This window comes from Buteo buteo, chromosome 18 (assembly GCF_964188355.1).
Source record: "Buteo buteo chromosome 18, bButBut1.hap1.1, whole genome shotgun sequence".
Classification (NCBI taxonomy): domain Eukaryota; kingdom Metazoa; phylum Chordata; class Aves; order Accipitriformes; family Accipitridae; genus Buteo; species Buteo buteo.
This window is the reverse complement of record NC_134188.1, coordinates 3120805-3146730: the sequence shown is the minus strand read 5'-3', so window position 1 is coordinate 3146730 and position 25926 is coordinate 3120805. Positions and strand designations below refer to the sequence as shown.

Sequence of the window (25926 nt, the reverse complement as noted above, 5' to 3'; positions counted from 1 at the left end):
TTTTCCAAATGCCATTTAGGGTTGAATAGAGTAAATAGAGCTGTAATATAAAGTAGTTAAATATTAATTAGAGCTGCTAATTGGTTGGAGATGTCTTCTCACATGGGTGGGTATCTAACCACTTACTCTAGGGTCATATTCACTTCCCTGCTCTGTCTCTGGTGCAACAAATAAATTGATTGTTCCTTGTGAAGTGGAGCATGTTGACCAGGAGGGCGTGCAAGCTCCTCTGTGCCATGTTGACTAGCCGAGGGACTAGGTCATCATCTGGTGAGTTAGCAGGTCTGAATTCAAAGAGTTAAGGAGAACAGCCAGGTCCCTGACAGGTCAGGACCGAGCTATTCTCCATACGTCCAGAGGCAAAACATAGATCCCTGGGCACCTTCCACATGGAAACAGGGGCTGCAAGCTTCACACGTCACCTTCACGCCCTGGGTTTGGACAGCAGCTGAGCAGAGGGTTTTAAGGATCTGTATTTGATGCTACGGCTCTGCCATGTTTCCTTGGACTATCTGTGTACTAGAGAGCTAAACAGAGCGTGAGCTGAACTGCTGTTTAATTTTTAACCCAGTTCTGGCAGAGTTCTTGCCTGCACAGTAGCACACTTCTAGGCACGCTGCAGGGGATTGCTCAGGTCAGGAGTTATTTCTAGTAGGTAGTATGGACAAACCCACTCAGTTTCAGAAGCAAGGACAGTTTAGGTTTCAGTCAGTCTGTCTTGCACACCAACAGACATAAAAAAGAGGGGAAATATACAATGGAAAAAAAAAAAGACAATAATTTTCATTGTGGTTTTCAGTAACAGGCACCATCCGTGTGGGCTACTGTGTTTGAGACTTCCAAACTTTTTGGAACTTCCAAAAATTTTTCAAGTTGCTTCTTTCATAGGTGACACTAAAAAGTTAATACATTTTTAAAGCAGGATTTGAGGAGAAATTTTTATGAGGTGCTCAGAAGTGTGGGAGTGCTGTGTGATGACTTACAGAAGGGGTGAGATGCTGTTCAAAGAGAAATTCTCACTGAGACCAGTTCACAGAGTGGACCTGTGTTGGCTTTTATGCTGCTGGTATGACAGATGTCATCATGGATGCATGCAGAGGTTAGAAAAATACTGGCATTTGCCAAACACAAAAGAATTATGCCTTTAGGAGGAGAAATATTCCATTTCCTTAGACATTTTCTCATGACCTCTGGTAGAGACTGGGCCAAATTCATTGCTTATTTAACCGCAGTTCATTTAATTGATTCAAACAGGGTTATAATCAAGAATCCATGTGGTCCTTCATAACTGATTGTAATGAGGTACATTAATAAAACCAGGAAATTAGGATCTTGATATTCTGGTTGCCTGAAATAACGCTTTCAGTGTTACTAGGCTGGAAAATATTATGTTCAGTCAGTACCCAGTTCGAGTTGACAGAAGATGGTGAGTAATAAAGATAAACTCTACTGGCTACAGAGCCAAACTCAAGTTCAAAAGAACTTTTAAGAATGCGCTTAAATGCATTGCTGAATTAGGGTGTGTCTAATTACGTAATTAAAATAAGCACACTCCTTTGTGCTCTCCTGAAGCTGAGCCTTGCCCAGGAACATTTTGCTGAATCTCAGTGTTTAATACAAATAAAAGTGAGTATCCTTTGGAATCTTAAAATAAAACTGTAATGCTGGCAATACTAACAGATGCCAGTAGACCTTGATACTAACCTTCAGAGTGTGTGGTGATTCTTAAAAGTCAAACAGTTGACCTAGAACATACACATATTTTTAGAAACCCTTGAATATTTAAGCTGGAAAATGCTATGCTATAAAAGATACAAAGAGACAGAATTATCAAATAAAGAGGGTCTTCCTGCGTTATCGCTTGTACTTAAAATCTGTGGTAATAAAAATTCATCAGCGCACCAAAAGTCTTGTCAAGGTTTTCTCAATATGTGTTTGTAGTGGAGGGGAAGGAGAAAAAAAGAGTGTGACTTTTGTTCGCCTACAGGGTAGTGCTGCGTTAATGGCACTTAAGCTGTCCCGGAGTGAGCTGTGGTGCGTGCCTAGCAGAGTGCAGTGCAGTGCAGTTACTGGCTCAGTTGCTGCAAACAGTCCTGGCGTGCTCTGCTCCAAGGCTGAGGTTTGTTTGGCACACCTAATTAGCAGCACTGCTCAAACCACTGCTGCACTGCTTCTCTTTCTAAGTCTGGCTTGTTTAAAGCCAAGCCAGGTACCTCTACTGCCTTGCACAGTGCACCCGTGACCTACCAGCTCCCTGAGTGCAGTTGAAATATCTTCCCTGAACGGGCTTTGAGGCAGGCCCTGAGATACTGATCTGACCTACTGCATTGTTCTTGCACATGAATACCACAAACATTGCTGATACGGTGTAATCTACAGAGGAAAAATGAGCACTGCGATAAGTTTGGTTTTGTTCTTTCCTCAGCCATCCGGTACGACGGAGTTAATGTGTTTGGCTACACAGTCTGGTCCCTCCTGGATGGCTTTGAATGGCACAGGGGATACAGCATTCGACGTGGACTGTTTTATGTTGATTTTCAAAGCCACGACAAGAAGTTGATGCCCAAATCTTCTGTTCTGTTCTATCAAAAGCTGATAGAAAAAAATGGCTTCCCACCTTTGCCTGAAAACCAGCCCATAGAAGGTGTTTTACCCTGTGGCTTTGCTTGGGGAATTGTTGACAACTACATTCAGGTGAGTCTGATGATAAAGCCAACAGGCTGTCCAGCCAGATCAGTGCAAAAGTTCATATTGATAAATTTGCTGGATAGAGTGTCTTTGCCAATCTATATTACCACAGCGCTGCAAGGAGATGGGTACAAGGGTTTTGTGCCAAACACTGTGTTCTCTCAGTCTTCACTAGCCTTTCTGCATGTGACCAAGGCGATACAGTCAGATTGAGATACGATAAAGAACATCTTAGAAAAACATATGGAAATTGAAAGGGGTCTGATGCTCATCTTCCCTGGACATGTTATGTGAACAGTTACTGGAAGTCAGTCCTTTTCAAATGGAAGTTGATTAGATCTGCTAAAGTGTATTTCTAAATGTCCTAGTCTATGAAATGGGAAATATTAGTGCTTTTTCATGTCCATAATTTTAATGGCAATATATTTGTCTGCTGTGATAATATGTTTTAGAAAACTTCCTGAAAGCTCTTAAAACTCCAGTGACATGTTTCTACATCTTATGTATATATATCCTTGTACTGTTGTTAGAGGGCTTTTGTGTAAAAAAAGTAAACAATATTAGATTTAGATGAAATTTCTGTATTTTTGTCATTTTGTATAGTACTGTGTCTGATGGAGGCCTGCAGTGCCCCTGGGTAGCACCTAGCTAGATCATGGATCCAGTTCATAGCTCTCACTCTTTATCTCAACTAAATCTGATACTTTGGGAGAATCTTTCAAATTTTAAGACTTCATAGCATGAGTAAAAATTGTAGCTGAGTTACGGTCTCTTTAACAGTTTGGCTCTGTAATTCTCAGATGCTGTTTTGGTTTGCATGGCTTCTTTAACCACAGTAAAGAGGTGTAGTTAAATTCAAAGCTGAGGCTTGATCCAAGAACAGAATTTTTAATTTATATTTTCCACAAAGACAGAGTCGTTCTTAAGGGTAGAGTATAGGGGGCTTGTTTGTTTTTTCTCACTCCAAAATAAGATCTGACTTTGTTCTCTTGAAAAATACTGCAGCCTCCTTACCTGGTGCACTGATTTCCAAAAAAATTCAACGGTCATTATCCTCCTAGCTCCCAGGTAGATTAGGGATTGGAAATGGAATTGCTGCCTTTGGGATCGATAACAGGTATAAAGTTGCAGAGTCTGTCAGCCTAAGACAGTTAAAAAATCCCTCCCATCCCCAAAACCTTCAAAGTTGAATATTTTCATCTCAAAAGGCCATTGAAGCATTTTGTGCTGTAAGGCTTAGGTAGTGTGATTTGTAGATGCATCACAGTGGAAAAACTCTTTTGACAGCATTCCCACAGTATTAGTGGCAATGCATGCTTTAGTAATCTACAAGGGACAATTCTCCAGAAAAGCAATTTCCCTCAGACATGCTGTTTTTTATTACTTTCTTCTATAAGCACAGTACTGACCTCTCCGGAGAAAATAGCAACTGATTTTCAGCAGCTTCTTTACACAGTCTGCAGAGCCTCAGCTACAAGTTGAACACTGGTTGTAGGCTGACACCTGCTTTTCAAACAGAGGGCAGGACAAGGAAATCTGAACTCAAGGGGAAACCGCGCACCAAAGGAAAAAAAAAGGAAAAAAGGACAAATGAACACATGTGGTACCAGTATCCTGTAGTTTGGATCTTTCTTGTAAGAGTTACGTTAGAGTATGAATGAGGAGATTTTACACTGTGCATTATTTTAAGTAATTCACTTTTCCATTTTCTAGTTCTTATTGTGTTTGTGATATTCATTAAAAAGTGAAAGTATAATTCTGCGGGACCCTGAGAAACTCATCTTCTACTGTGTCAGTATGTCATATAGGCAATTCTGACATCTGAAGCCCTAGAGACATATGGGAAATGCATTTATTTTTGGAGTGACATATAGTGGGTTTACTTGGAGGCCTGAAAAAAAATTGATTCAGACATCAATAGCCTGCTGAAATAACTTAGAAATGAGTTCAGTATGAGTTAAATAAAAAAGGATGTCTGTAGCAAGAAGGAAAAATTTTGCTTGTCAACTGAATTCGTGCTAAAAATCAAGTGCGGAGCATTACTCATCTTTCATCATAGTCAGGGAAAGAACTGAACACAGAAATGATGTTGCATTTGTTATTTCTTTTATTGAATTCAGGGAGTGGTCTTGAAACTGAATCTACTGGGTAATTTACAGCAGACAGTCTCTCTGTAGGCTCTTCTTAATCTTGAAAGAAAAACATTTTAAAAATTACTGTAGTGTTTGCTGAATATCTGCTTCTCTGGAGATCTGTCGCAGGCGTAGTGCCTTATCCCTGAGCAATTCCTTATTTCCCATACAGCCTGGAGCAATCTGGAGAAGATACAAACATGGTGACCATTAACATAAGCTTGTTTGGAAAGTAGGATGAAAATGATACATAGATTTGGTATTTTTCTGACATCACATGTTAACAGAAAATTAATTCATTCATATGAGCCAGAGATGTTACTGTATCAGAGATGCGAGAGAGGTGCTGAATGCAATGTTTTGACTTACTATATTCTTTAACTACATTGTGCCTGATGGTTATGATGTTCCCACCTACCTAGAACAAACAGCTTGAAACTGGTCTGTTTCTTATTCCACCTAGGTAGACACGACACCCGCCCAGTTTCTTGACTCTAATGTTTATGTGTGGGATGTTCACCAGACAAAGAAGCTTATTAAAGTGGATGGAGTTTTCACCTCAAAACGCAAGCGTCAGTGTGTTGACTTTGCTGCTATCAGGCTCCAGATCTCTCTTCTGCAAGAAATGCATGTCACACACTTCCATTTTTCACTAAAATGGTCTTTAATCCTTCCTTTAGGTAACCTTTCTCTAATCAACCACACTCTTGTACATTATTATCAGTGTTTTGCTAGTGAACTTCTCAGAGTTAACATAACTCCTGTTGTTGCTTTATGGCAACCTATGGCTGAGAATCAAGAGCTTCCAGTTTCCCTTGCCAAATGTGGAGCTTGGGAAAACCCAGAAACTGTTCAGGCTTTTGTTGAGTATGCCAAATTCTGCTTTACAAGTCTTGGGGACCATGTCAAATTTTGGATCACAATGAATGAACCGTCTGTGAAAAACTTGACATACACAGCAGGGCACAACCTGCTGAAAGCCCATGCAAAAGCATGGCATCTCTATGACAAAGAATTCAGGAGATCTCAGAAGGGTAAAATATCTATAGCTCTGCAAGCCGACTGGGTAGAACCAGCTTGTCCCTTTTCCAGGAATGACCAAGAAGTTGCTGACAGAATTTTAGAGTTTGACATTGGCTGGCTTGCAGAGCCCATCTTTGGGAATGGTGACTACCCACAGGTGATGAGAGCATGGCTTCACCGAAGAAACAGTGTTGACCTCTATAATTTCCACTTGCCTTATTTCTCAGAAGATGAGAAGAAGTTAATCCAGGGCTCATTTGATTTTTTTGCCTTGAGTCACTACACTACTACCCTTGTGGGCTGGGAGAAAGAAGATGCACTAAAATATGACCACTATCTTGAAGTTCAAATGATCAATGACATCACATGGCTGCACTCCCCCGGCAGAGCTGCAGTAGTGCCCTGGGGACTGCGTAAATTGCTCAAGTGGGTTAAATCAAAGTATGGCGATGTCCCAATTTATGTTATGGCTAATGGAATTGACGATGGCCAGAATATGGTGTATGATAAGCTCAGAGTGTATTACATACAGAATTACATCAATGAAGCTTTAAAAGGTAAGGAACCATAGATGGTTTATATGTCACAAATCCCAGTATTAGTATGCAGTGTGTTACAGAGTATGTTTAACTTTAAAAAAAAGAAATCCTATGCAGAATACTCCATAAATGAGATGTTATTACAGCATAACAGATAGTTTTTCCTTTGATTTACGATTGATTGGTGTTACTAAACATCAGGAAGACTGACCTTGCACATATTCTGCATAAGACAGCAGAAGAACTTTTTTGTGGATTCAAGAAATTTAAGTAGATGTTACGTGAGTAGCTCCACATGATTTAGTCAGATTTTCTTCTTACTGCACTTCTACTGTTGTTCTGCTTTGTTGCTTCTCTCCACCGATGTGCCTCAGGGCTGGGTATGAGTTCTATTCCTCAGCTGTCTCTGTATCTTATCCAACAGTGATCTTATCCAGCAGTGATCTTCATAATAATTCAGCTGTCTACCTCATTATGCCATTTCCTGGACTCTTTCCTGCTATTCAGAACCCAAAGCAGTCTTTTTCTCTGTCTCAAAGATTCATAAATTGTGAGGCAAAAAGGAGGCATTTTGAGTCATCCTGTCATACAACACATGCTGGTTTTTAAGAAAAGCACAAGATGCGAATAAGATAATTTTTACTGATGAAGAATCTTCTACATCTCACTGTAAGCTGTTGCAGTGGGTAATTATTTACTGTTTTTATATATAAGTGTGTGTATAGGTATATATAACTCTTATTTCTAATATTCATTTCTTTAGCTTCAGCCTTAAGCCATTTTGTTGTGCATTTCCATGTATTTTACCTGTGTAGGTATTCACAGACTGAAAAACAAGCTCTCTCTCATTTCTCTCTTTGGTAAATAACACAGACAAAGCTCTTTGTGTCCCTTACTATAAAACATGATTTAGAACCTTTCAATTATTAAACTTTTTCCCATTTGCCAGCATTCTTGAGAGGGGTAAACCCAGACCTGGACACGCTGTTCCTACCACAGCCACACCTATAACTCAGGCAGGTATAACATAACCTCTTACCCTTTTACTCCTCTTTCATACATGTAAGCAGCCCATTAGCTCTTTTGGCCACAGGAGCAGGTTGGTTACACACACTCTGTGGTTATCTACTGAGATTTCAAACTCAGTTACAGATTCCTGCCCCCAGGCAGAACTCCCTCTGCTGAAGTACGGTCTGCTTGTTCTTTGACATCCTCACATTTGGTCTTGTTCAAGTGCCAGTTGCTTGCTTGTGCAAAGCTTGCTGCACTAGCTAAATTGGCATTAATCACATGTATCTCTATAAATAATTCTTATTTATCCAACCTTACATAATCTATTCCACTCTTTTGCTAGGTAGCAAAGGATGGCTGGCAGTTCCATAATTTGCTAGGTCATCCTGTCCACTCTGTTAAGTTTTGTCTTTAACTTCCTCCTCTGTAATTTCCACCTCTTTCACGAATTACTGAACATCAATATTAAATACTCAAGAGTTCTTTCTCTAGCATTTTGAAGCACTGGCTGCATGTTTTCTGCCTCTATAGTTAAAAAACATATCTTGGCTGTATTTGGGCTTATGGTTTCAGTCTTTTTTTTTTTTCTTGTATTGCTTTTCTCCTTCCTACCACTTTAGACCGTACCAGTTCTTGGCACTTCTGTTTTCAAAACGTGTATGGGTATGGGCTTTTCTCCCAGTTCCCGTTAGCCAGAACACCTGCACATCCCCCTGTTTTTTACAGAACTTTGTCATTCGTACTGATCTGGAACCAGTATCCCCCAATCAAGTATCTTCCTATCTTTCTACCTTCTTTGTCATGGATGAATGTCCCTGCTAACTAGCCATAATACTTGCCCTAAAGCTCACTCTCCCCCTTTTGACATCATACACTCCTCCACAGTGTTTGGTCCATCAGTAATACCAGCTTTTTAATTCTCTTTTCTTCTCCCGCTCTGGTACTGTGCTTTTGTCCATCTTGTCCTTACACAGGGACCAAGCTCTTAACCTTGGCATCACGACTGATTCAGGTTTCTCCAAAACTTGCATTTTTTTCTGCAAGACCCTGTGCAGGGTCTGCACTAACTGAGATGAGTTACAAATCTCATGTCCTTACCTCAGCGTCACGCTGGAGAGGAGATTTGGTACATGGGCATTCTCCCCTTAAAGTTCCCATTCTGCCTTCTTCCTCCAGCTCGTTTCAGGGACTGCATGTGGCAGGATTTGTGCATGTAATGTTACTCACTTGCATTGTTCGAGGAGAGCCAGCAGGTTTGTGCAGATAAATGATTCCAGAATACAGTACGGGACCCTTTGGACTGAGGCTGTATTTTTTAAGTGCTTTGTGCACTGTTTAAGTACATCTTCGCCAGTTGAAAACAAAAACCAGCAGTAACCATTTATGTAACACCGTTAAATCCACAACATGCAGTTTTACAAACACAAACTAATTATCCTGGGTAGCAGCTCTGTAAAAAGGCAGGTAAATATTGTTTCATTTTACACATGAAAAGTAGGTTAGAAGTGCTAAATGTCTTGCATGTGCCTGCAGAAAGAGTTATTTCCAGAGGCATATGAAAACTCAGCAATTGTTAGCTTTCAGTCCTGTGTTCATCTGGTAGAAGGTGGTGCTTTAATTTGTTACAAGTAGTGATTTTGAGAGATAAAGTATTACAGTTTGTGTTTACTACTGTGGATTGATTGGTTTTGTATAGTGGGACTGATGGCTCAGGGTTAATTCTCCAGCTGCTGGACCTCTTTCAGTAGCCAAGTTAGCAGTATGAATTGTGGACATGTACTCAGTAAAGATAATACGGGTCATCTTGGATCAGAAACTCAAGTCAATAACAAGAGAGGACTATGATTTGCATAAGCTTTCCACTTGCACAGGTGATATCCCCGTACGTGACCTTAGCGTGGGCACGTCTTTTTCTGGTGTCACTGTGCCTTTGCTAGTGAGAAGTGCAGCGTGATGTCCTGTGTTCCTTGGCTGTCCCCATCAGGAGGAGCTCTGCCAGGGAGAAGGAGCAATCAGAGAAACAGGTTGCCGAAGTCCAGGTGCAGGAAAACCAAAACCTGTATTCTTTCATACATAAAAAAAGAAAGCCATCTTTTCACAGTAGGCTCCATGCTGATCATTAAATACAGTCATGCAGTCACAGCTGTGTTTACCAAGCACAAGGAAATAAATTGCAGGATACTCGCAGATCACGCTGTCTGGCAATGGCTGACAGATTCTTACTTTTTATGAGAAACACTTCATAGATGTACGTGTACCTTACCTTATTTTGGGAAAGAGAGGTGCAGATGTGGGTTTAACATCCCCCTGCCCCTGCTTTATGTACTGGCATATGGTACTGCTCTTGAATGCCAAGGTGACATTTATTCATTTCTTCAACCCTTTGTTTTCTTTCGCAGCTTATACCTTGGATAACGTTAACCTGCAAGGATATTTCGTCTATTCTTTTAATGACAAGACTGCTCCTAAATATGGTCTCTACAGTTACACTGCAAATCAATATGAACCAAAGCCTTCTATGAAACATTACAGAGAAATAATTGACAATAATGGTTTTCCTGGTCCTGAAACTCCTGACCTGCTGTGCCGAGAAGAGGTTGCCTCATGTCCTGAATGCCACTTCTTCCGAACCAGAAAATCATTATTAGCCTTTATCTCTTTCATATTTGTGGCTTTTATTGTTACTATATTCTTTATTACTTACTACTCCAAGAGGGTAGAAAGACGATATAAATAGAGCTGCCCCTTTGAACACATCACTCGCTGCCCTTTCTCTTGCATCCTCTTGGGAAATCTGAAATAAGAGCGCACAATGTTGTGATTGCTTCAGCACTAGGAAGGCATTTACATTGCCTGATACTGCAGGACACTGACACTGAGAAGAGACTGCTAGCATATGGCTTCCAGAAATCGTTTTCTCTGGTTTAGTACATTTGGTTTATGACCAGTCCTTAATTCCTGTGGTTGGAGTTATCTCACAACTTTCTCTGGGACCTTTTGTTGAGCAGATGCTTTCCCCTCCTTGGTTTTGCCTCACTGAGTTGGACAGGTGAAAGTATGTTTTGAAGACATGGAGTGATGGAAGGGCCAGAATGTCAAATTCTCCAAGGGAAGACTGGGGAGAAACTAAATGGTTTACTTTTCCAAATTAGGGTTTAATGCTCATATTGCTTGATCAGAGCCAGCACCTGACTGGAGCAGGGAACGTGACTGAGCAGAGACGGAGGAGAATTGCACAAAGCAATGTTGAGGGAAAGGACAACCCCCTTTCCTAAAGCAGATGCAGAGGGAAGAGCAGGGGGACACGAGTCTGTGCTGCTGGCAGCTCTCGGTAAATCAGTGAACTACTCCGCAGGTTGCTGATGGCTACGCCTGACTTCAGGATGTCATCGGGGAACTTCAGCTAAAGGAACACTGTCTTTCTCAGTGCGGAAAACAGCAGGGGCATGTCTGGGGATGGATGGTCATGCCATCTGATGGGAAGAGATGGGAAGGGTGAAAGGGCTTCTCTTTGATTTGCTCAGTAAAAAAACCACAGAGCAGGAACCGGGATGTCTTTGCTGTCCCGGCTGTCAGAAAGCTGCGTGCCTGACCCTGTCCCCTGTCGCCCTGTACCACGGACACGGGGGGCTGGGGCTGGGGCACCCCGCTTCTGCACTTCTCGCAGCAAGTCACGCACACTCTGCTGCTGCCCGGCTACTTACCTGCTGGAAACTTGTGGGTAATTTAGTAAGATGGTGTCTGCATACCATTTAGTGTTGAGTGTGGCGACTTTTAAATCCCATCGTTTTGGTGTAATGATCCAGCAGTTTACTGCTGCTTTTGCCAGGGTCTGAAATCTTGGAGCTGTTGCTCTGAGCCTCTTCCAGGTTGGCTGGAGGGTCTCCTTTGAGCAACTGGACCTGGCCCTGGCAACATTTAATCCCAAAGTATTCCTGAACTTCAGAGGGCCTCTCATTTTTCTCTCAGCAAGATAAATTAGCGAAATAGTAGTGACACTGTTTATTAGTAGAAACAGAGAATGGAAAACCCCACTACCTTATTTTGCCTGCCTTGTGAATCACTATATTAGGAGTGTCCTCGCTCTAAAGCAGTGAGGTAATTTTTCTCTGCTCTCTATCTCTAGGCCTGCATCGCCTTCAGCTGTAATTGTATTTTTATTGCTGTGTGAATAATGTCACTCACTGGAAAGAATATTTTGAAGGAAATATGCTCTGTGTTAATTAAGAATTATTTATCTACTAAAGCTGATTATGCTGTATTAAATGTGATGTTTATCTACTAGATGACTAGTAGATGAGTAAATGAACTCCCAGGGTTCCTTTCAACCTGAATACTCTGTGATTCTGCACTGTAAATTAGAACTTTCACATGAAATAGGATTTTAATTTGTAACTTAAGATTCTGTTTTTTCTTAAATAATCTATAGAAATAGAAAAGAATGAGTATCTTATCATAACAATTAATATATTTGTCCTCTAGTTCCAGTCTTAAAATGGTCTCTCTTTGTACTAATATATATTTTGGTATGGAGATTAAGGTGAAAAATTCAGAGTAAAAGTGATGAAGTATTAAAAACATATATAAAAATTATTTATAGCCTGATAGGACTTGCTGAATAAGAGCAAATTTTAAAATGCTGTATATTTATGCATTGGTGCCTGGTGTAGTGTGGATTATGAAGAAATAGCCTCTCCTTAAATGTATGAAATGCCAAATGGCTTTCTCCATGGCATAGCAACAAATCACCTTGCAATGCATTACTCCAGTCGTCAGATGCCTTCGCAGTACATAACAAAAAGTGACAATCATTTAATACAAACTGTAGCCGGGTCATGCCTAACTTGTACGGTATGTGTGCGCATGCACGTAGGTTACAGTTATTTTGCTGTTGGTAAAACAAAGAGTCCGGAGCTGATCTTTCCGAGAAGCTGAGCGTACGTGCCTCCCCTGGGTTTGAGGGGTTCGGGGGGTCTGGGCAAGCCCAGAAGAGCGGGGTGCCGTGCCGGCGGGCACCGTCCCATCCTGACACTTGGCCAACCGTTCACCGTCCGGCGAGTCGCAGCCCTGCAATGGCCCGGCCACAGCGCAGCGCGTGAAACGGCGGTCCGAGCGTGGAGGAGACACTGCAGGCTCTTCCCGCAGAGGCCGGGTGATATGTAACCACCGACAGGCAGATGGCACCAGCTGGATATCTAATTTGTAGGTAAATTGGGATTTGTTGCTACGAAGCTGTAGGATTGCATCCACTCATGGTGCTGTGGCCCATAGAAATAACGCGGCCTTGGGCACAGTTCCCTTCAGCAGACTCTTTAAATATCACTGCGGAGCAGGGACCGGCTCGAGCTGGGCACAGCAGCTGCCAAAGTCTTCTCCTAAGCAGTCTGCCCGCGGCGCTGGGTAGCTCTTGGCGAATAAATTGCATGATGACGGGCCAGGGAGAATACAGGCTGGGCTGATGGAGATAATGGTATGGTTTTGCCTCGGGAATCTGCTTCATTTTCTGTAATCGGGGGCCAGCGCGAGTTTCTTGTCAATCTTCTTGAAAAAAATCGCCCTCCACTAACAACAAAAAAGCCCTTGAACAGGCAAAGATTAGGTACTTGTCCAAGGAGAATTGCCGTGTGCTCACGCAGACGGATGCGGTAATCGCCTCCTGCGTCCGGCTGTGGGCCGTGGGGCACTTCTTCCGCTCGATACCCACGTGTGAGCGACGATCTGGCACTTCCCCGTCACCATCTGTGCATCTAGAGCAGAAACGCCGACCGTAGCAAGGGCTTTGAGCAGAGGGGACGCCATCGTCGGACTGCACGGACAGTTCAGGGCGGGATGGTATTTTATTTTCGGAAAAGCAACCGGAGTCTGCACGTGATGGATGTTAACGTGAGATATCTCATGTAGACTAGTTTCTTGATTTTAACTGTGTTTCTAGAATGAAATGTTGCCAGTTTGCTCAATGCTCCAGATTAAACATGTTGTAAAATACAAAACTATATTTTTATTCAAAATATTTTTGTGACATGAGTGCAAAGCTTCTGTTTTATTTCTTGGAAAAGATTATGCAGGGTAACTGTGGGAAGGATGTCTTTGCTAAGTGAATGTTATATTGTTTTTTAACAATCTCAGAAATGAAATAAAGATACTGTACATAACAAATTGTAACATGACTTCACTCTTTAATCTGTCCAATTTCTCTGTCTGCAGCATGAAGTACAGTGTACCTTTGGAGAGGCTGTTATGGTAACTCTACAAGGAGTTTGTGTTGCTGTTTGTTTTTCCAGTGCCGCATAAATAACTGTAAGTTTTGTTGGAGATTGCTGGGGCCTGTGTCTAAACAGAGGTTTTTCTAGCAGACCTAGGGCTTTGGAGGGGTTTTGGTTCTTTGATTTTTTGTTTTTTTTTTTTATTATTATTATTTTTATAGTCACTACTGCTATTTAAAAAGCCTGTGGAAGTAACCGGACCAATATAAGAGTGTTTTGTTGCAATAGCTTATTCCATAGTAACACTGCAGTAAATTTGATGGCTCATTCCATTCCAGAATTACTCACAGGCTTGAGGGATTTTGTCAGCATTGTTGTGGCACTAAGCAGTCAGTTTGTGGCATCTTTGTTAAACATCCTAAGGAAAGTAAATGTCAAGGTTAAAGGAAGTGGGAGCAGAACGGGACAAGACTAGTTAATGGTACAGTGGCTGTACAAGTGTCAGCATGTTTAAACACAGAACTTGCCCTTCACTTTCCTCCTTGCATTGGATTCATTTGCTTTTGAGTCATTTAGAAAACTTGATCTGTTCATTCTGCTTGCAAAAACCCCTTAGGTGAAAATGCTTATATTGAGGGTGAAGAAGTAGTTTTAGGTGCTAGATTTCAGCTGCAGCTGAGAAAATTCAGTCTTGTTCGTTCTTCACTCATGCAAAGCTGAGAAGAGGAGGTGAGGAAAAGAAAGGGGAATGCTCTTCCCGTCTTTGATGTGCCACTTGTGGATTGCCAAACCACTCTTCGCCAGCCGTCACGAGGTTACGGCTGGTGCTGGCCGGTTAAGCCCACCCTTTTTAAGAGATTGGAAAAAAGAGGGAATAACGAGGTGAGATGAAAGTGGCAGGGTCCAACATATCAGAGGCTTTTATTTTGTTTCGTGAGTTGAAGGGAAACACCACGCTCTGTCAAACCGTTCTGGGAAAATTAAGATCGTTAAGAAACCAGAAAGTTGAAGTAAGAGCAGCCTACAGCCAAGACACTTGTGGGTGCTGACATTTTGCTGGCTATTATTTTGTGATGCTTTGTGTGTTTGTGAAGGACTGGCAAAAGGACCAGTGAGGCAGAGAGAAGCCGGGCAGAACACTAACGAAGCAGGGCAGAAAAACCACAGGCACAAGCAGACGCGCGAATTCCTCGCCCTGGGAGCTGAGGGAACAGTCCCCTAGTGTGGGGACGGGCCATGGGCCTTTGAATATCCTTTGTTAAAAAAATAAAATTTAGAAAAAGAATCTACTCTGAAAACTCCCTCTCCCCCATATTTGTCCCTTAATGATACACCTCCTACATGATGAATTTTACTGTCAAAAGCCCCTTCCTCATCGCAAGAGTTACTCGCAACGGAACACGGCAAAGCATCGTTATCGGGTTCCAGCTCTCCTGAGCTCATCCAAATGTGTTTCTGGCTCGAGTCCCAGGAGACCCATGAGGGTCCGAGGTGCAGAGGGAAACGGGGCACTGGCGGGTGGGAGAAGCGGTCGCTGTCACTGGCACCGAGCAAAGCAGCGGGAATGACAGTGATGATGTTTTCTAAATACTGCAAATTCACATCAGGTTGGATTAGTTTCTACTTTAGTTCTTTTCTATTGGTGGAAAGGGTTTCTTCCTTAGTAAGAGGGCAACATACAAGACTTGGGGGTTTTTTTTGGCAGGGAGGGCTGGCTTTTAACTCTCCCTTCCTAACCTGGGATGTGTAATGTACTTCTCACTGATTTTTTTATGGCATCAGTCCTTGCAGGGAAGGAGAGGACCTGGGCAGCGCCTTCTCTGTCCCACCTCTTTGGCTCTCAGGAGCCAGAGAAGCCTCCAAGCCGGAGCTTCCCCCCGGAGCTTCCCCCCCGGAGCTGTGCCTTGCTGGGATGTGCATCCAAGCCAAGCCCCAGGGCACTGGAGGAAGAGCAGAGCCGACGGCGTGTCCGGCCGAGATGCTGGCTGAAACGGCGGCTCGGCTCTCAGCAGCGAGCTGGCTGTTGCCTCGCCGCCTTCTTGCGCTCAGGGCTCTGTTGCTTTCGGCAGCGCCGTAAACCAGCGGGGCTGCACAAACACAACACCTGACCCAAGAAATCTGGTTTTCCTCCTGCCAGAGGGAACTGCGCATTGGCCAAGTGTTTAGTTCGAGAGGTGTAACGCTATAAACTACCTGTGCTGTAAAGTTTTACGAGGTGACAAAGTTTTGTAGTCTGGCAATAGCGCAGTCGAGCTGGAGGCGATGGGATGCCCTGCCAGGAAAGGGAGAGGAGCAAGCTGGCGAGGAGGGCTTCCCGGCAGGCTGCAGCCTCTCCGGTCGGGACGGATGGTTCCCCGAGGGGTGCGAGGCTGCCGCTTCTCCGGCTGGGACAGGCGTGAGCCGGGGCTTAGTGCTGGGTGAAGGATGGAGCAGGGCCAGCTCCAGCTCTCTCGCCACGTCCTCTTCCCTCTTTGGGCATGTATTTGTTCACCTTTGGGCTATGAAATGGGGAGCTAAGCACCAAGGTATGACATAGGTATGCCAGGGCGTATAGTTCATTTAGAAGACAAAATACTGTTTACAGGCCTTACAGATTTTTTGTTGATAGTTATTACTTCACAGCAAACCTTCTGCCTCCCTCTCTCCACTAGGATCAAACGGGTCTTATTTCCAAAAGCTGAGAAAATAAATGCTCATAAAGTAAGCTGCCAGTGTTGCAGTCGTCTCCCCCAGCACTAGCTGAGCCTTTAAGTCCACTTCTGATGGAAGTTTGTGAATTTTATACACATTTGTAACTCATTTATCTGCCACATTGCTGCAGGAGCCGTGAGCGGATATTGCCTTTCCTTGCACCTCGCAGCGGGAGGCGGCAGGGTCCGGCACCCGGCAGCACGTGGTTGCTCCTGCTTGGTATTCACAGGCACATTCCTCCAGCTGGTGATATATTATTATTGGGCTGGAAGAAAAATAATGCCACCGAGCTCTTATTATTTTCTCCTTTTATCTGTTTGGTCATATTAATGTGGGATAATCATTATATAAATGCACAGGAGACGCAGTCAAGGACATATTCATTTTTAAAGTCAGTCCTCCACTGCTCTTGTACTTCAGTCATTCATCTTCTGTCTTTAATTACAGCAAGTGATCTCAGAGGCACTTAAAAGATTACTCAATTATTTGAAAAACCCAAATGCAATAACTGTATCTCTTTTCTGATAAATACCAGTGATTGCTGGAAAAGGTTGCCCAAGGCAAGAAATACTGGGAGGCCAAGGAGGCCATAGTGTAATATTTTGGCTTAGCCCAGTGATACCCATTTAATTTTTCATTATTTGCAACTATTTTTTTTTTTTTTGCATTGATAATGACAAACTTTTCCATCTCTGTCTTGGTAGTTCCAGCAGTGTGACAAACGTGCCGATCGGCTATTTATGAGTGTCCCGACACCTCCAAAGACTGCAGAGAGAACGACATGAGACCACTCGATGATAACTGCAGCTCAAAAAAGACCCAAGGCCACGGCTGGGCATCAGCATGGCCAGGCAGTGAACCCCTTGTCGATGGGGTTTGGTCTGGTATTTGGGAAGGGTACATAATTAAAACACGTGTGGTGGCTCACTCCATGTTGGGGTGGCTTCACCACTGGCAGGGTGATGGTGGGCAGTCCGGCTCAGGCCCTGCGACCTTGTGGGAAGCAGGAAAGGTGGCCTGCCAAAAATTGTCTCTGAAATGGTGGTCTCGCTGTCCCACGGCCCGGGGAGGGAGCTGCTGGTGTGCCCCGCGTGTGGGCATTGCCACCAATGCTGTGACAGTGTATCTGCAGCAGCAGAGCTTGTCCTTCCTCACCAGGGATCCCCAAATACAGCCACTGAAGAATGGGGAGTTTTCCCCAAATCATTTATTTTACCTCTTTTACAAAGCAGCAGACATGTTAAGCCTGGGTAAGGGGTGCAGGCTGGTGTGATCCCTCCTCCCTGGGCCAGGAGGAAAGGGATGTGACTTTTCAGGGAAAGAGAAATCCAGGCTAAAGAACTAAAATCCTGCCCTTTTTCTCTTCACAGAAGAGAACTCAGTTCTGAGTTCCTGTCCCATCGGGAGCCAGCCGACACCATGCAAAGTGCCAGAGCAGCCGTGAGCCCAGGGCGACCTGCACTTACAGCCACGGTGGGCTCCTTGCTCGTGCTGGTTAGCCAGCAGCGTGGCACATGGACGGGTGTTTGGAGCTGATAAACAAACTCCCCGCTCTCAGCTACCCCCATGGCAAGTCTCTAAACTGAAAGAGTCTGGGGGGCGGGGGGGGAACCCCAGGACTTGCTGTTTGTGGTCAAGCCAGACCAGCTGTGGTGCTTCTGGTCGTACTGCCATGAAGACCGAGCCTGGCTGGAGCCGGCGAGGTGCAGCGGGGTGGCCGAGCTTCCCTGCGCGGGTCTGGGGTCAGGCTGCACGCAGGCAGCCTGCCAGCATCTGTCCCGCACGCGTGGCGGGGCGCTGCTGGCCAGCAGATGCTGCTGAGAGGGTTACTGTTGTCTGCTCCGCCACCTGTGGTTCTCACGTTTATTTAATTAATAATAATAAAAAAACAAAGTAAAAGTAATTCGATACGCATCCTTGCAAGGAAAAGGAGTCATTCCAGCAAGGAGCGGGCCAGGCGTGGTCTGGGGAGGGACAGATGGCCCTGCAGCTAATTTGCTCCCATAAATCGCAAGCTGTTGCAAATCCTCACTGTAGCAAGTGCTGGCTTTGTGTTTCAGCCATGTGTCTGTCTTGGAGCTGCTACGAGCAGGTGAAAGAGAAAGAGCAGAGTCTGCAGTTTTAGGCTGAGTTTCCCTAGTGCTTTTTGCAGAATCGAGTATTTTGATTCAGAAATAAACCGTAATCCTCTAGCTGGCTGCCAGCGGAGCTCCATGCAGCTGCTCTGGCCAAGCAGGGCAGACTCCCGCTGGAGCAGACGCTCTCGCCGCAGAACGAGTTATTTTCTTGTTAAAGCACAGTCGCAGCTGGGACCCCATCCTGTCTCCTTGCAAACTGCTGCCAATGAACTGCACGCCGTGGTTCAAGTTTCTGCTCAAGGTAAAGAGCAGTTCAGTGCTTTCAAACTGCAGCTGCCTTTAGCCTCCCCGTCTTGCTGGACACACAACCCCTGGGAGAGGATCGAAAGTCCCAACTTGTCACTGTGGTGGGACTGAGGAGCACCTGTGTGGTGGTACGGGCTCTTGGCTATTTTCCAGCTCTTGCCTTCCAGCCTTCTTGCAGGAGAGACGCAGAAACGATCACTCCTCACCCTGGAGTTTTGTCCCCAGCGTGGGACATGGGACCTTTGCAGTCTCGAGCCCCAGCAGGCTGGCAATGCCCAACTCTCCTATTGCAAGTGGGGCTGGGACCATTGACCGCTTGGCCATGACCAGCCTGCCCTGCAAGCGGAACCCCGTGGCCTCCTGTGCAGCCCGGGCTGGAGCCCAGCCCGCAGACAGGGACTGAGCGAGCTGGGAAAAGGGCACCTTGGGCTCACGAGCTGGGCTTAGACAGTGGAAGAGAGCAGTGGAAAATAGGGAGGTCAGGATAGAGATCCTACTTTCAGAGCCACGGGGGTGGAAGGACCTCATGTGTCCAGGTTACTTCTTCTGCAAGCGATGCTAACCTTCATCAAAGGTACAGAGGCTCTGGTGTCTGGGTCCTGCTGTAGATTAGGGAGGGTATCGTCTGGGAGTGTGTGAGACCTCCCCAACACTAGCCTATCAGACAGGCAAACGGTTATCATCTGCAGTGTTGTAATGTTTTCCCTGTCATTTACTCATTAACCCAGACCCACTGCTCTGTGTTAGCCCTGGAGTTCCATGTACCCGTGCATTTGCTGAGCTGAATTTCTTGCACACTGAAGCAGTCTACAGTCACACAGTGCTAGGTGGGATCTGGTCTGCATCCATTGCTGCTTTGGGGGAAAATGTTAGCTTTCTACATAGTATAGCTGAATGACCCATAATATTGAGGGTCACAATTTAAATTGTACATTTTAGGCAAGTCCAAAGACCCACCTTGTTATGAATCTGGGGTTTGATGCCCCCTACTCCTGGTCCCGTCACACCACGATGTGCGACTGCAGTTTTAACAACATGGTCTGCCTGGCCTAGCACCCATCCAAGTGAAGCCCTTGTGCAGCTTGTGACTGATACACATCTGGCAAGGAGAGCACGACACGGCCACGCTAAATTCCCAGGGGATCGTGAGTGGGTGATGCCATTTAAGTGCTGCTTTCTGTCTGGCAAGGTCTGTGTTCGCTTCCCAGTTCTTCCATGTCACTACTGAGCTGGAGCAGCAGTATCAGTTTTCACCCTCTCCTATTTGATTTTGCAGGCTCCAGCAGTCTGCCGGCTACTTCTTCCAATATTTTCATCTCACAGTCATTTCAGTATGTTCAGCCTGTGCTCTCATCTAACAACTACCTGCTATTTCGAAGAGCAACATCCTCCAAGGCTGACACTGATTCTGCAGAGCAAGTGCATCAAACAGAGGGATGCTTTGCTGGTGACTCCTGCAAGGTATTGTGAAGAGGACGGATGCCCAAGAATTCAACATTATAAAGACTGCACGTACCAGGAACTGACACATCAGTGCTGTTAGGGTTAAGACAGTCTGTTTGCCCTGAAGTTGCTGCCAGTGGGGGGGAGGGAGATACGGGAATGAAAGCGCATCATATACTGTATTTTTTTGCAAGAAAGGATGGACTTAAGTAGCTGACCACCTCTGCCATGGCAGAGAATTGGAGAAAAGTGCCTCCTTTCAGTCCAAAGTTTAATACTGAGCTTTCCCTGAATGGTGGGACATAAAGGCTTATCCCCTCCTTGATGGTCTCTCATAGCTGACTCCCTGCCCAGCATCCTGCTTTCTGAGACTCTGCTTCTTTTGATAATTCAAGAGAGAGTTGGAGAGATACAGGCCCATCCAAAGGGACATTTATTCTATCTGTAAGACAAACCCCAGGAATCACTATCCTGCTGTTGCATCTTTCTTTTTTGCAGTGGCTTGATGGATTTGAGATGGCTGAAGTCTGATAAATGTGAACCCAATCTGTAAGGCCTGTGAACAGTCCCTCTTATGAACCTAGACTTAGATTATTAACAAGACCATAGATGCAGAAACATGGTTGAATTCAGTGGAGTCAGGGGCCTAAACACTGTTGAGGACCTGAGTTCACCTTTCTCAAGCCAGCCATCCTGGCTTAATGGCTTCTTTGGAAAAACATAATCTTTGCCATGAAGCTCGTGTACACTTAAGGACACTATAGGATAAGTAATAGACAACAATATCATTTTGAGCCTGAAATCATTATTGAAGTCCCGTATCAGAACAGTTTAGTGGACAGCAGGTTGCAATAAAGCAAGGGCTTAAATGTACCGTATTTCTTATGCCAATGCATGAAATGAGTGCACAAAGGAAACATGATTCTTTAGTGTATGCAAATTTATTCAACTCTGCAATTGTTTATTTACAACTAATGACTGATACCAACAGATGAGGTAAAAATATGAGGTATTGATATGAGTATAACATTTAAAAATGCAATTATCATAAGGTATTCTCAATGGCAATGTAATACAAAATACTGTGGTAGCTGAATGGTAGACATGGTATAATGTGCATTTTAAAGAAATCCGATTTCATTGATAAATGGCTTAGAGATGCCAGAAGCACATGTCAGAGCTTCTGCAAGGGTAGGAGGACAACCCTACCTTGCTAACGGCGGCAGGTGGCACAGGGCCCCTTCTAGCTGAGCGATGACTTATCAGACGGGACAAAACCCCTGTCTAGGTTTTCCCTTCATTTCCTTAAGAAATTATTTCCCGTCAGACAATTGCCATTCCCAGGGCCAGAAATTCTGTGCCCATTAATACTGAGGCACTACTGTATTCATTCATGCAAACTAACGTAGCAGAAGTGCTCTAATTGCTTGTGTTTTGGAAAACAGCCGGCACAAAACCTGCTGCCGCGGCTACAGCCGTTTGGGGAGGAGGTGCCGCTTTCTGGGACGGCAGTCTGGCTGGAACCAGGGGACCAGCCTCGCCCCACCAGCTCGTGAGCCTCCGCTCGCTCCCGGGAAGGCTGGACCTCGGCAGCGACGGTGCCCTGCGGCCGGCTGCCAAGCGCCAGACTTCAACACGGCCGGGTAAGGGTGTGAGCGCTCCTGTCTTTAAGACAAAAACACGCAATAGTTGCACATCGCAACTGTTGTTGGCCGTAAACGCAAGGCAGGAGCTCACGGGTGGCCAACCTCCCCCGTCCTATGAGTTGCACGATAAAACATGGGTGAGACAGCTCATGGGGGAAGACAACAGTGACTTTTGGGGGTCTTGCTGGTCCACGGGGAGACCGTGCTGGGTCACCCTGCCCCTGTCCACCCCAAGCTCCCCCCGGTTTGCTTCCTTGGGTTGCAGGGCTGTCCCCCACCGGCACGGCCCTTACACGTGTCCACGACGGCACGTGGGACCCTGCTCTAGCAGCTATCAAGGACCACGCACGGTCCACCCTGGGGCAGATTCAAAGCACTGGCTTTGAAAAGACTTCCCCATTTACTGAATCAGGGCACAAAACTGTAGCTTCGCATGGGAAATGCATCCCGCTTAATTGACCTCATACTAAATCTTAGCGGATTTTGTTGGAAGGACTGAGCTAAAACACTGGCTATGAATGACTCAGCTGGTTTATGCAGCAATAAATAAAGTCAAATTGAACAAATGCGATTAATGAAGAACAGTATTAACAGGCTTGTACATTCTTATTGAACCATAGATGTAATATCATTTTTGGTCTTAGGTTAGTTAAAAACAAAACGGAACCCTGCCTCAAAGGTAACGTTGACAAATTATTATTATTACTTTTAAAGCATTCTCCCATTAGTAAAATACTAAGTCCCTGAAAATGAATTGATGTAATAGGCTTAAATGGCTCCTACTCCTCATAGTCAGGGGCTAATCCTGCTCCCACCAACACCTACAGAGGCAGGATCGTGCAGATCAGTGCAATATAATATGAAAATGCTTGCTGTTACTATAAAAGCAATCTTTCAAGCATAGTCTGCATTTAGTCTTTTAAATCTCCAAGATGTGTTTAAAAGCTTAAAAAAGTTTAGTTATTTGTGGAGTAAGAATATTAAAAGGCGTGGTATTCATCTGCATGTCATTGTGTCCACTGGATGTGGAAAATCTGCTTTGGAGTTTCTTTAACAATTAGCCATCTCTATGGGAGAAGGAAAGAAGAACACAGAAACGCTTACTCAGAACCTAGACAAAATGGTAAAGAAAAAAGAAAAAAGATTTACAGCTTCATAACTTACTGATTTCAGACACCCCAGTACACACAGCGTTACCTTGTACTCTCCAAGAATGAGCAGTTACTTTGAACACTGCACGTAGTGAGATTCTCTAGTGACAGATATACCATTAATTAAGGCAATAGGTAAGTTTTCAACACCTTGTACTAACAGTCACAATTCTGCAGCTGAATATAAATGGCCTTCAAAATGTCTATCTCTGTTTCATTTCCATGGATTTTATTTGGTGAGACTGATCCAGTCCTCATTATTTTTAAACGTACAGTAACCTCCTTCTTCCTTAGGTCTTGTAATTCTTCCTACATCTATTTCTAGGTACCTTCTCACAGCATACACAAACATGAAACATATTTGAGAACAGGCAGTTCTGTTATCTCATGGGTTATGCCTGGTAGCCCTGTGATAATAGCAAACACAGCTTATGTAGCAGTGACACACTAAGAAACAAGTGACAGATTCACTTAAGGTCCAACTGATGCAAGTGATTTTCACTGAGTTATATACAAAATAATTAATTTATACATATACATATATATAGATAGATATAATATAGATAAATATATACATACTGTACATAATTTATTTACAATTAAAATATGCTTCTTAGAAGCCTTTAAATACCAGAGTTATGTAACACACAAGTAATGGCAATAGTCTGATTTTGAAGTAATAATGATAAAAGCTCTCTCAAGAAATGTTTACTTCAATAATTGAAATTAATAAAGAAGGGATGTGGTGGGGGGAGGTGAAATCTCCAGAATAAAATAACTTTCCTATAAAATTCCTGTTTCAGCTTTGTACAGACCCAGGTCTTGTCAGATTTGCAGCTTATCTAAGATCTTTGTTTTCAGTATTCCTGTTCCCTGCCAGACCCTGATTTATGCTTACACGCTCCCAGGAACACCCTCCTCAGATTTTTGTTTCTGGTCCCTCGGCAATCAGAGGCTGAAATGAGTTTCTGATCCTGGCAACTTCTGCTGCACACAGATGCCCAAAGCCTTTGTTGTACCACTCTGGGGAATGTCCTCTGAAGAAATGGAAAGAGAATTATTGAGAAACTCAAATACTCAAGAAATCTGCCCTGTGGGAACAGGCTTGCCATGCTTCCTACTCCCCGCTGCCCACGGTGGTGGTGGTGACTTCAAATACTTGTCATTGTAAGCGTACTCTTAAGTTCTCCCTTGCAGTAATCAAGTAAGCAGATTTTATTTCTATGATCGCACTGTAACAGCAGTAGATGCTGAGCAGAGAAACGAGCTTGGTGGATAGAAAAGGCTGCAGGAAGACTCCAAAGCAGCAAAGTTACATTGACCATGTCCTCTGTTCCCAGCGCCTCCCCTCCCTGAGCTGGAGGTTTTTGCCCTGCTGAATAGACATCTGCTTTTTGCAGGTGGGATACTTACTTTAGGTCAATTCTGCAGATGTGGGTCAGCCTGGCTTTTCCTGAGCCGCACGGCTCTATCAAGTACTGCGAGTCCATCACGATGGCTCGCACAGCTCCCATAAGAGGAGCCTCTTCATGCTCCACAGAGACGGCAACCAGCATGCACATCCCCTTTGGCAAATCCGTCCTCCACGTCCTGCAGCAACACGTTCAAGATGGAATCACTTTAGTAATGAAACTTTTGGGCACATGAGTAAGAACCAGAATTAAAGTCACAGTTTGCTTGTCTGCCTATCCTTGTCGTTGCCTGTCATGCCACTGGACTGCCCTAGGGGTCCCTGGAGGAGTTTTGTGTTCCCCAGTTGGGGGTCTGACCATGATGTGGAATGGCCACCCATCTACGTTGCTGCAGGCTCCAGGTAGAGAAGTTTTGCTTCTCCACATGAGCATTTTGTAGCCATTAGGTATTATGGGGCATGATACAGCCTTTTGCAGAGAGACAGAAGTTTTGGAAAGGAGCTAAAGTGAGCGTAAGCCGTCCAGCTGAAATGTTGCATTGCACCCATGCACTTAACAGAACAACACAGTTTAGCACAGCAGAAATCCTCACTACTACCCACATGGACTTCTGAAACTCCCAGAACATGTTTCAAGGGCATCTGAATTAATAACAAAATGTCCTTTCGTTTTTTCCCTCTTCCAAGTTTCTAGCCTCTCTTGCATGCTGCAGAAGTTTTCCACCAAGTTCAGGAGACCTAGCCTTTAATACTTCACATTTTTTTCTTGTTCTGTAAGCATTCTCTATGTATTCTGGTGTCTCACATCATTCTCATCTGCCTTGAATCTCACAGGATAGGTCCGTGCTCTTTCCTATGCTGTGGGAAGAAATAAGAAATTCCCACTGTGCTATGTAATGTGCATCGCCTTCCCATGGACTCTCTGACAAAGGGATTATTCTACCTTGGGAAGTATCATGTTTTAGCAGGTAAACTGCTTTCAAGGACTGTTGACGTTTGGACTTCAGCAGAGAATTTTAACATTCTGCATTTTTCTTGTATGAAATTGAGCTGTTATTCAAGACGCTGCAGGAAGGTACTGACTTCAGAAGATTTTACACGTCTGTGCATTAATACAAATGATGAGCTATTGTGGCAGATGAAACACATGGAGAGTAGGAAATCACACCTCGGATCTACTGTGAAATGCTGAACCATCTCCTGTGAATGCTTGCACAGTGCTTAGATATGACCGTATAATTTTGGTAACTACGCAGCACTTAACTTGGGCCATTTGTGAAGCAGAAAACTGTGTATCCCAGAGACTGCAGAAGACTTATGATTCCTATTCCCAGTTATATGGATTTAGGCCAGTTTCTGTACTTCTCTAAATATCTTACAGTAGTAAAAACGGGTATGACACCTAGCTCACAGAGGTGCTCTGATACTTAATGAACATGAAACATGCAAGGAATCTTTAATGAAAAGCAATGCCCGTGCAGGGCAGCTGAAAGCTGCATCGGATCCCAGGCATATGAAACATTGCCCCTATCCTCTTACCATTACAGTCTTCTCAAGGGGGCCTAATCCCCTTGTTATGACTGTCAAATTGAAAAAAAAACCAA

General features: G+C 44.2%; 2 protein-coding genes across 14 annotated transcripts in view; one reads left to right on the top strand and one right to left on the bottom strand.

The window, feature by feature from the left end:
• KL (klotho) overlaps nucleotides 1-10978 on the top strand; it is a 49285-nt gene extending 38307 nt beyond the window's left edge. Inside the window, exons 3-5 of the mRNA XM_075050600.1 lie at nucleotides 2426-2694; nucleotides 5284-6400; nucleotides 9793-10978. Coding sequence (XP_074906701.1) covers nucleotides 2426-2694; nucleotides 5284-6400; nucleotides 9793-10130 — 1724 coding nt within the window. The 3' untranslated portion in view covers nucleotides 10131-10978. The remainder of the gene's footprint in view (nucleotides 1-2425; nucleotides 2695-5283; nucleotides 6401-9792) is intronic.
• STARD13 (StAR related lipid transfer domain containing 13) overlaps nucleotides 4785-25926 on the bottom strand; it is a 318317-nt gene continuing 297175 nt past the window's right edge. For 12 of the 13 annotated variants that reach the window (XM_075050590.1, XM_075050586.1, XM_075050587.1 and 9 more), the window contains 2 exons: nucleotides 24325-24501; nucleotides 21037-23948 (listed from right to left, as the gene is read on the bottom strand). In XM_075050590.1, the coding sequence (XP_074906691.1) occupies nucleotides 23831-23948; nucleotides 24325-24501 (295 nt within the window). In that variant the 3' untranslated portion in view covers nucleotides 21037-23830. Of the gene's footprint in view, nucleotides 5004-21036; nucleotides 23949-24324; nucleotides 24502-25926 lie in introns of those variants that run through there. The other variant, XM_075050591.1, reaches the window with a different exon arrangement.